The 11,234-nt window shown below is 33.7% G+C and overlaps 1 protein-coding gene across 1 annotated transcript in view; it reads right to left on the bottom strand.

The window, feature by feature from the left end:
* Positions 1-2,633: 2,633 nt before the first annotated feature.
* The window catches only part of Vta1 (vesicle (multivesicular body) trafficking 1), a 41,461-nt gene continuing 32,860 nt past the window's right edge, over positions 2,634-11,234 (bottom strand). Inside the window, exons 6-8 of the mRNA XM_013026993.1 lie at positions 9,782-9,958; positions 7,108-7,188; positions 2,634-3,821 (exon numbers count right to left, since the gene is read on the bottom strand). Coding sequence (XP_012882447.1) covers positions 3,676-3,821; positions 7,108-7,188; positions 9,782-9,958 — 404 coding nt within the window. The 3' untranslated portion in view covers positions 2,634-3,675. The remainder of the gene's footprint in view (positions 3,822-7,107; positions 7,189-9,781; positions 9,959-11,234) is intronic.

Raw genomic sequence — 11,234 nt, forward strand, 5'->3', positions numbered from 1 at the left:
TGTAAAATTACTTAGAACAGTGCTTGGCATTTAGTAAACACAACATTTAGTAAGCTCCAAATGACGGAAATCTTTAAAAAAAATTGGGATTCCCTTTAAGAACAGTATGTTTCTACTGATGGAGATTTGATTAGGGACCAAACAAGAAGGCTTGATCCAATTGCTTCAGTACGCCAAGTAAGTAAAGTTACAACAAGGGGAGGAGGTTGATGGGTGAAGAGAGGAAGCTGTGCAGATAACCAAGACCCATTCAGCCCTGACTTGTTATTGTTCTCTGAATTGAAAATATCTTTTGTGATACTCCTATCATAGCGTAAGTTTCATTGGTAAGAATGGCATGTATCCTTTTACACAGAGAAGCTTCTATTTTCTAGAGGTATAACTTGTTTATAGAATCTTCTATTAACATTTGGGCATATTCAGGAGCTCCCCCTCCCCCACCCATCCACCCCCTTGGTCCAATCTTGAAGCCTGTCAATGTGCTTGGCTGTGCGAACCATGGGAACCATTCTTGGCTTCTCTTATCTCTAGTTGAGCAGTAATTTTGGGGTGAATTATCTGTGACAACCACTGTAGAGTGAAGTTATCTTATTTTTCCATCCCTTTCTGTTACACTGACAAAGCACTGTTATCAGTTTTACTTGGGATAGTCACAACAGCTTGGAAATTCTGTATTTCAACCTAAATGACAAAAGACTTCAGCTGCTTTCCCAGCTGAGATGAATGGTTCCTTATTCCTTCCCTATTTTCAGGCTAACTACTCAGTGAGCCTTCGCTTCTCTTTGGTCATTCTTCATTTCCCATGGCTCTGCTCAAAAGCTAGACATCAATCACATCTCATACTCTCCAGGCTACCAGCTTGCTAAGCCATTTGATCTCATTTTAATCACTGAAATACTGGCCTCTCAATGTCTTAACACCTGCCTGTGGTCCAGCATCCACATGGGAGCCAGTATGATCCTTTAGAAGGTAAGTTACATCACATTAGGCTTGTCTTCTGCTCAGAACCTCTATGTAACAACTCACTTCAGTCAAGTCCCTTACAAAACCTTGTATTGCCATACACCTCGCCTTCTGGCTCCCTCTTCACCTTCATACCAACTTACATTTTCTGCCTTAGTTTCTTCTTCCCTCCTTCATGCATCAGCCTGACCACTGACTTTCCTTCTGTTATCACAAATATTTCCTCAGGGAGGCCTATTTAAATATGTGCTAGTCTACATACAACTAAGTACCTCCTAGCCTGTGCTCTAGTTTTTTCCACATCACATTACTATCCAATATAGAATGTTCCCAAATTTGGTTCCCAAAAGTTTCTAGCTAGTTCCCAAATGATGCTGGTGGTTCCAGGGACAACACCCTTTGAAAAGCACTGCTTGTTGGTAATCTCTCCTTCCAGTCTTTTATCTTTTTTGAGTTACGTAGAGCTAACCCACCCAAACTTTAGGAACTACATACTGTTTCTGAAAACTCAGAAATATTCGATTCATGAACTTTCTGACTATGTGAGACTGAGGCTGGGCCTCAGACTGCATTTGTAACGAACACCCTTTGAGGACCATTAGCCAAATACAATATATGATATACTTTTATTTAACATGTCTGTTCTTTACCTCATTAGAACCTAAACTCTGAGGCAGAGATTCTTTTCCTGCTACTTGTTTTTGCAAGGAAAAATAGGTTCTTTGTAGCTGCTCAGTGAATAGATGTTGAATGAATAAAAATTGTTTTTCCTAGTGTTACACCAGAATGAGTGAGTTTTATCATTAGCATCTACATAAAAACAAATACAAAGTAAGAAAACATTATGAAGTGCAGTCCCTCAGGCATGAAAGCATTTTCAGACATTGGGCCACAAAGAAAACTTTTTCCCCTGATATTTGGGAAGTAAAATTTTAACATCCACATTATAGTATTAAAACGAACAACAATAAACACTTATTGAATTCTACCTTGGGCTAAGCACTTCATGAATTGTATTTCAAGTCTCCTACAGAGTGAAGGGTTTTGTGGTAACACGTAGCCCTGTCATCATAGTCTTGTCCCGTTCCTGCCAGGTGCTCTCCTAATGAGAGTATGAAATAGGAGGTGATATTTTTTAGTGTATAAACAAGAATTGAATTAAAATTTGCTTATATGTAACTCTTTTAGAATAATTCTAGCCAGTTGTCAATTATAAGGATGGTTTATAGACTATCTTCGAGCACTGGTTATCCAGATCTGCTAAATCCTGTCTGTGAAAACATATGAGAAAAAAAAAATTAAGGAGACAATGGGAAATTTAAACAATAATTAGAATAGTTCATTCAGTCTGATTATTCATTCTAACAAACACATTTATGCAGAGAAAAATGGACACAAATGATTATGAGTTAGTGATTCACTTTCTTTCAAAGAGATTGTTAAAATAAGGATCAGGAAATTATTTTAGTAAACAGCCTTGTAAGTCCAGCAACTCTAAAGCTGTGGAAAGCAACTTTCATGAAAAAGTAAGGTTATCCACTAACACCATATGTAACAAGTCACCCTGGTGGAGCCTGACAAATTCCTACCCATTCCTATTCAAGTGACCTAATAAAGTGGACTATGTATGTTTCATGAAAATTTGACAAATGCATTTTTTATCAACCATCTTTTTTTTACTATAGAAGCATCTGTAATTCTGCAACTAAATATAAATAGTTAAAAAAAGACAATTCTATCATGCAGATCGATACAGACATTTGGCTCTGTTATAAGTTAAACTAGTTAAAGAACCCTTGCATTCATTTTTTTTTACTTAGCACTACTCCAGGTGGTACAAAAGTCCATAGCTCCCCATGAAACTTAAGAAACTTCTAACAGAATCTGAAGACCCACAGTCTTCTGCATCATCCCATCTACACAATAGATACAGAACCACTCCACAGCAGCAGAGGAGAATGTTAACTTCAAGCATCAAGTTGCCAGGAATTACTACAGAGTTTTTTGATTTTTTTAATACATGCAAACTGCCTATGAAGCAAACACCAATTCACCATACACTTCAATGGGTAGGGGCAAGCAGTTGGAAACTAACATTCAGAAATCTAAGAGAGATTCTACTTTGTCACTTCATATTTCCTTCTGTGAAATTTCAAATTTTTAACAATAACATCTGACATGACTATAAACTGAGTTTGAACACAATTTCTTTTGGATTCATCTAGTATTTTCGGATGTTTGTATTTGTTTTGTAAATCTCGAGGAAGACAAAAACATGACCCCTAACCTAGAATATTCTGGCAATCTGTATTAAAAGTTAAACTTAGAGTTTTGTAAAAAGTAGTATGGTTTATTTTTCCAGATACAGATTAAAAAAAAATCCTTTAATGTGTGTAAATTAAGAAAAGTTATTCCCAACATGATTTTGTAAAGGTGTGTTTTCATTTTCTGAAGCAGAGTTCAATGGACATTTTTAGGATCTTGCTAACATCAGCCTTATGTACTCAGAGATTATTGGATCCACTAAATGGACAATGAAATTGGCTGAGGCTGCTGAATGCTTCAATAGGAATCTGATACACACAGAGTCACTATCCTGGTCAATGGAACCAAAGTCTTCCTTAAAATTGTGCTCCTGATAGGCTGAGGATACAATAATGGACTAATAGTTCCTTATGCCAAAAATACATGGCTCTCTCCTGAACAAAGGCTTCATTCTCTGCCCGTCGTCAGCAACCTGAGGGCCTTCTGCAGATTCTGTACAGCGGTGCTCACATCTTCATACTGCAAAGCGCTGCCAGCATATTTGCAGTACTTCTGAGCTCTTGCAAAGTCCTCGGGAGTGAGACGGATATCCCCTAGAGGAGGAAAAATAACCAAGACATGCAATAGACTACACAAAAAAGTACATGCTTATGTTCAAGATTAGAGCAAATATTTAAGGTTATATAAAGACATGAAGGCTGTATTAATACCATTTGCATTCGATAAATTTTCATCATTCTTTTGTTAAATATTATAAACTAGAGACATGCCAATAAAGAATAGCTCATATGAGCAACATTTTTTTCTTCAGTAAAACAGCCTAGAAGTCTTTGTAGTTTAGCAAATCAATTGCAAACAAGGCCCCTCTCTACACCCCAGTTTGTGTGGAGCAAGAAGGCAGCTTAGGAGTTTATACTAGACTGGTTGAGTTCCTCTCTTCACGGAACAATACACACAGACTAAACCCTCAACCTTGATGAGCTAGAATACAAATATAACCCTCAATATAAAAGGTGAAAAACATACTTTATGTAAAACATTACATGTATTAATTTTTTTCCAGCATTAAAATGTTTTACATTTTTGTGCTATCCATGTAAAAAATTCTCAAGTTTCTTCAAACATTTTTTTTAATCATTAAAACACACAGTTAAATACAAAACCATGGACAAATTATTCTCCAATATTTATTTTCAGCAATTTTCCACCTATATACCCAATTAACATGTAAGAACCCAACTGATTAATTTGGGTTAAAATATATTATTTAATTAAATCTTAGATATGAACATACTTGAATATGTGTTTCCAAGTGTAAGATTAAAAGCGAACTGAGTCTTCTGCAATAGCCCCACTTCCTTGTGGATATTAATATGAGGACTGGAAGCAATACTTACTGATGGGGGGAGGCTAGATATAGAATATAATGAGAAGGATAAACATTATAATTTTCTTTATAAGGGTGCACTCAGAATTACTAGTTTTTAGATGTTTTCAATTTTGTTACTGATTCATATAAAATGAAAATTATATTACCAAGGTAAGGAGGAAATGGTAACTCTAGGTAATTTGATATTAAGTTTTAATCAATATTTTCTAAAATTAAATGTTACTGAAATTTTAGCAAATAAGTATGAAAAACTTCATACTAGACATTCAAAAGTAAAGTTTATACAATAAAAGATTAAGTTTCAGATTTTAAAGGTAATACTTGTAAATTTGAGCTGACAGAGTAATATTTCAGGGTGCTATATAATCTTCAGAGACTTACTGAATTAGTATCATTAAAAATTAAATATGGGGGCTGGGATGTAGCTCAGTGGCAAAGCGCTTGCCTAGCAAGTGCAACGTCCTGGGTTCGATCCCCAGTACCAAAAAAGAAAAAAAGACAAAAAAAATTAAATATGGTCCTTATGATTTCACTTTCTAATAGTAAAAGATATTATTTTAGTTTCCTTGAAATTTGGTCTCACTTAAAAGGCTAGCGGTATGCATCAATTTAGTTTCTTCACAAATTTCTGAAAAACATTTATAGTCAACTTGGTATTTGTTACCCAGTCAACCTAAAAACCTACTATTCTTCAGTTCTACTGATAATTTAGTCAGGCATACTTCAGCTTCTATTTTTTTTTTTCCTTGAAAAGTTCCAGATTCGTTAATTATCTATCAAAAAGTGAAGAGGCTCAGGTGTCTTGGATACACATATCATGTAGGTAAGTAGTATGAGTTCCCTTCCCCTTCAACATTGTGCATTTCTACTTTAATACTGTATCCTTTAGACACAGAAGGCATCCATCTAGAATTTACCAGACTTGCTGGAAGACAGCCCTCATGCTCAGATTAATCTTATTTTAACAGCACTGGCTTTCAGGCTCTGCTTGCTGACACATCACTCAAAATTAATAAGACATAATTGTATAATGACAAGAACTGTTACTATTTAAAATTTTTATAAGGTAAACTTAGCCACCAATAATAAAACTGTCTTAAGGCACAAATATTGCATTTTTCATAAAATAATCTCAATATTTATAAAATGAGAATAAAGCACTTTAACTGAAAAATAGATGTGAATGTATATTTTATATATGTATAAATTATAGACATGCATAACAAATTATGTAACTCATATTAAAAACAATAACTTACTTACAATAATAAACTCAGATTTTAATTCAAAATATAACTTAAAGGCATATTAAGACATTAGGATTATTTATTTAGGTTTATTTAACAAACACAAAAGATATTTTCAAATAATTACTTTTTTATCAGGCTTTCCTTCATTAAAAATGTAATTAAGTGATAATAAAAATATGAACTAAAAATCTGAATTGAAGCCGGGTGCTGGTGGCTCATGCTTGTAATCCTAGCTACTCAGGAAACAGATCTAGAGAAGTGTAGTTGGAAGCCCTAGCAAAAATGTCTGCCAGAGTGCATCTCCAAAAATTTTTAACCAGCAAAAATCTAAAATGCTAGGCTGGAGGTGCAGCTCAACTGGTACAGTGCCAGACTAACAAGCAATCTGGGTAAGTATGAGACTGAGTCAACCAGTACCATCTGAGAAAAAAAAGTCACCTTTAAGATTTGTGTAAATTAGCAGGAAGTAGTAAAGAAATAAGAACACATTTACACAACGATATATACCTAGAAAAGTATAGTTTTGTTTCTTCATTCTTTCCTTTTAAACAGGGTCATACTCTATCATGTTCTGCATTTTGCCCTTTAACTTCATGTATCTAGACAATCAAGTAAGAAAACATACCTGCATACATGCAATCAGAGGAAATGATTATTAAAAACACTTAGAGTTTTTAAATATAAAAAATTAAATCCCATATCACATATGAAGAAGTAATCTATGAACAAGAAAAATAAAAATAACTTTATATATGACATGAGGTAAGAAACAGAAAAGTAGGAAAGATCAGAATCAACATACCATCACCTATCAAACAGCCCATCAAAATAATTAATCTCAGAGATGTTTATTTTCAAATTACTTGAGACAATCTAGTGCAGAAAAGGAAGGTCACAGTCATAATATATAGCAATCTTGAATAATTTAGCATCAGCTTCCATGGTGGCTTTAGCTACTACATGTTTGTAGATATATATAACAGACGACAAAATAAAGAAAAAGAATGAAGTGGAACAAAGGGGAACAGATCCAATTTCCTTGTTTTTGATTATATGATAGTCCTGGTTCATTTGAGAATTTAGTGAACACAGGCATTGAAAGAAATTTGTTTTGAATTAACTAGACATTCAAATTTAAATAAGAACATTTAAATACCTGGTACTCCCAAGATAATATTATAAAGTAATACCCTAAAATAGAGGATACAATACAACTTACACAACATCCAGCTGACTTACCCTGGGAAATTGTACTGAACAGTGCAGGATCGATGGCTGGAATAGTCTGTGGGGCCGGCTGGACAGTACTACTTGTGACACCTGCAAATCAGAAACAAAAAAACGAGCAGACTTAACTATATACTAAGAAAGAATTCTGTGTCTGACTATCTTCCTCTTCCCAGTCTTCATTTTGAGGTACTGGAGATGAAACCTTAGCTTTACCTTACACATCACATTATCTGAAAAGCATATTCTCTTCTCAGATTTTAATTCCTTAGCCATATTAATATTTTTGGGGACAAGGTGAGATATAATTATAAAGCAAATGAAGTAGAAAAACTGGTTAGTCGAAACCAATGAAATCAAATAATCTGTCAAAGCAAGGTTATTTATTCTAAGGTATCAGCTTAAATTGGAATAGGATATATGACAACTGGCAATTGGTAGTAGAGATAATTAGGGGGAAATACACTGGGATAGGGAAACAGGAACAAAAGAAAGGCAGAAGATAAATTAGGAATTTTCTAGAGATACAAGTACATGTTGTAGAAGAGTTGTAGAACAATGCTTTCACAAAACTTGATGAAATTCTAGTTTTCCAGGGGAAAAGTTCTGTCTCTGAAGGATTTATCTCTATCCAAAGATAAAAAGTGGATGAAATATATATTATTTTACATCACTTAATTTTTTTGTATAATTCATTTTATAACTTTTGGACATATTAATAATCATGAAAACATATTTTGTGCATGTTTTAAGTCAGGGCTACCCCATGCAGTACAGGTTGGCCATGAACTTGCCAGGCTCCTGCTTCACCAAGTATAAGACTACAAACTACAAGCATATGTCACCATGTCTGGTTTACAAAAATCTTTACTAAAAATTTTAACTAATAAAATTGAAAAAAAATATAAAAAGATACAGACAAAGTGAAGGGAAAAATTTTGAAAGTACAAAAACCCTGAGAGTTAAAGATATACTAAACTGAGAGGAAAAGCACAAAGGTAAAGAAGTAGGCAGATTGGGTTCAGTGTAATCACAGGAACTGAAAGAAACGCACAGAGAAGAATGTCAAAGAAAACACCAAAACCTAACAGGAGAATGCAAATACAGCACTTCTGAAACCATTATTACCACAAAGCTCAGTTTCTAATAAAAAGGTTAGCACTATTTATTACCTAATTCTTTTATCTAATTGGGTTTTCTTTTAAGATATTCTGTAACACTTATAGAGTATAAGAGGTATATGCTTCAAGAAACAAACAAAACAACCCTTACATTCTAATCACCAGCATATGGTATTTATGGAGAGAGCAAAGCAGAAGAAGCAAAAACTGGTTAAACAATTACCATTCCTACCCTCCTTTTTTTTTTTTTTGTGAACTAAAAACTAAAAGCTGTAAATTAGTACATACTATTCTTTTCAGCTATCTTAAGGATTTCCCTTTGATAAAAGTGCATCCTGGACCTTTATTTGAAAGAAAGTAAATCGTTCTTAAAGTGAGTAAGAGGGGAAACATCTGCTATGTTTATAAATGAAAACTTATTTTGATTTTTGTATGACTATGAACTAAGTTCAAAATGCTTCAAATATAATAGAAAAAATCTGGAGGCTAAGAGGAGATTCCAACAACTCAAACCAATATTAAAGGGAACTGTATACCAGAGAAATAGGTTTTGAATTGGCAATATTTTAATTCCTTGGTGACATAAAGTTAGAGGGCAAAAACAGGAAATCAGGGAATTGGGGTCAAATATTGGATCTATTACCATGTAGGCTGACGTTCTTGGGATAAACGATTAATTTCTTTAGACTTTAAAAATAGATGATGGCTTCCAAAATAGCTGCTGCAAAGATAAATGTTTAATCACTAAGTCCAAAAGGATATAAAGTTCTAAGTTTATTTATTTCCTGTTCTAATAAATGAGAGAGAGAGAGAAAGAGAGAGAGAGATGCATGATGTATATACAACCTCATGCCTGAGTTAACATAATCAAAATTTTATATTGGATCAACCCAATAGAGCATTTCTACTAAAAAGTGCTTTCATATATATATATATATAGAGAGAGAGAGAGAGAGAGAGAGATTTATTGAGATTTATATATATACATTTATATATATATTTATAGATTTATATATATATACAATAAACCTCTATATTATATATTACTACCAATATATTACTATTAAATTCATATGTAACTATAGCTCTGCTCTTACATAGTTTATAATCAATACACAAAATCTTTCTGAAGATTTTGAGATGCTACACCAAGATGTAACACTTCCTTTGATTCACAAAAGCATTTTCAGTGCCAATTATTTTGTCATTACAGATGCTGTCTCTTTGTCACAGACAGGAAAAGGGAAAACAGAGAAGGAAAAGAAACAAAGAAGTTTTATGTTAAAGTTTACTAGTCAACATTTATACATTTTTTTCCCGTTTAGTAATTAATCAGGAAAAGTAATGCATAATTTCATTTTAGAAGGAAGAAGTCAAGAATGAAGGGAGTTGAACACATATTGAATACAATAAATATTAAAACTTCAGTGAGAAAATATATTTGTGGGTTCAAATGGAATTTAAAGATACCATGTGTCAAAATCATCATTATGGAGCAAAATATAAGCAGTGGCATTCTTTTTCTATCCGAAGGAAAGTCAACAAGTGAGGTTTGGATTTTTTACCTGTGCTGTGTGGCACTTCTGCAGGGGTATTAGCGGGAGCATGTGCACCTGGGGGAATCTGGATTCCAGTAAAGCTGCCTGATGGCATGTGGCTTGGGTCATATGCTGAAGAGGATGAGGGCTCGGGTGGCTGAGTGGGCAGAGAGGTTGCTCCCGCATCTTCGTTTTCTTCAACATCTATTACATAGTAAAATATATAACATACACACAGATGTTAAACTGAGATACAAACGAGCATTCTCATTTTGTCATACTCACATGATAAACAAAAGCTATAAATACAATTCTATTTAAAATAGTTCTTAAGTAGATTCTGTCTCTCAAAATAATCAAGTCTTTAATTATGTCTGACAATATGCGTATTGCTTTTCTTAGTGACCACTTGCCAAGTCCACGAATTGTTTTGCACACAGTATATTTTAAAACCAACTTTCTTTACACAAAACAATCAAAGTCATTTTTGGCAAAATATGTCACTTTTACACTTCAATATGAATTGTATTTTGACAGCTGCCTTTTAGTCAGTGTTTACTGTGTACTAGCTACATTCCAAGTACAGAGAAGGAAAAAATAATAAAGATAAGGACAAATATAAAGAATAGAAAATAAAGAGAAGACAGCTATCATAAGTAATAGTGTGAAAGAGGTCATATGAAAGAGGTGATATCCTACAGACATTACAAAGATGATGAAGACAACAGAGACATATTGGAGCAACTGCTGAAAGAACAAACTATTAAACTCATCTAAGGGGTTATCTGACGAGTCCTGTACCTAAGGAAAAAAATTAAATTTGAAGCTGAGAAACCTGGCCTAGATGGAACTTATTGATGTTACTAAGCATGTACATGAGATGTAATGGTAATCCTACGCCTATAAAAACACTTTCAGAAAACAGAAGGAGTGGGAGATACATCCCTTTCAATTTGCATTATGGGGTTATGTAAACTTGATATTGAAACTTACTTCAGTCTTGAAAGCAGCAAATAGATTTTTAACACTAGAATAAAAATCTAGCCATAATACAAAGTCTGGTCAGGAACGAGTGTGGTTTCCCAGAGTGCAGGTTTGGTTCAACATGTGAAAAATTCTTCAATATAACACTGAATAAAGATGAAAAACCTTAACTTCAATAAATGCATAAGAATTAGGACTTCAGAAAATTCAACATCCACTATGACAAAAACTTTCAATACCCTCACTAATGGAGGAAATCCCTTAGTATCACACAGAGTTTTAAAAAAAAAAAGCAAAACCAACCAAACAACCCAAAACAAGGGTACAATAGGAAAGGTTGGAAAGAAAAAGGCATAAAGATTGAGAAGAGGTAAAAACGTAAGTAGGGGACCAAATTTTGTACACACAGACACAAGGCTGAATTTGCACATTAGCCAGTAGGACTAACTAGGTAAAATTAACAATGTTGCAAGATACAAGATCTTTTTTTTTTTTT

Source organism: Dipodomys ordii, unplaced genomic scaffold (genome assembly GCF_000151885.1).
Source record: "Dipodomys ordii isolate 6190 unplaced genomic scaffold, Dord_2.0 Scaffold98, whole genome shotgun sequence".
Taxonomy (NCBI): Eukaryota; Metazoa; Chordata; class Mammalia; order Rodentia; family Heteromyidae; genus Dipodomys; species Dipodomys ordii.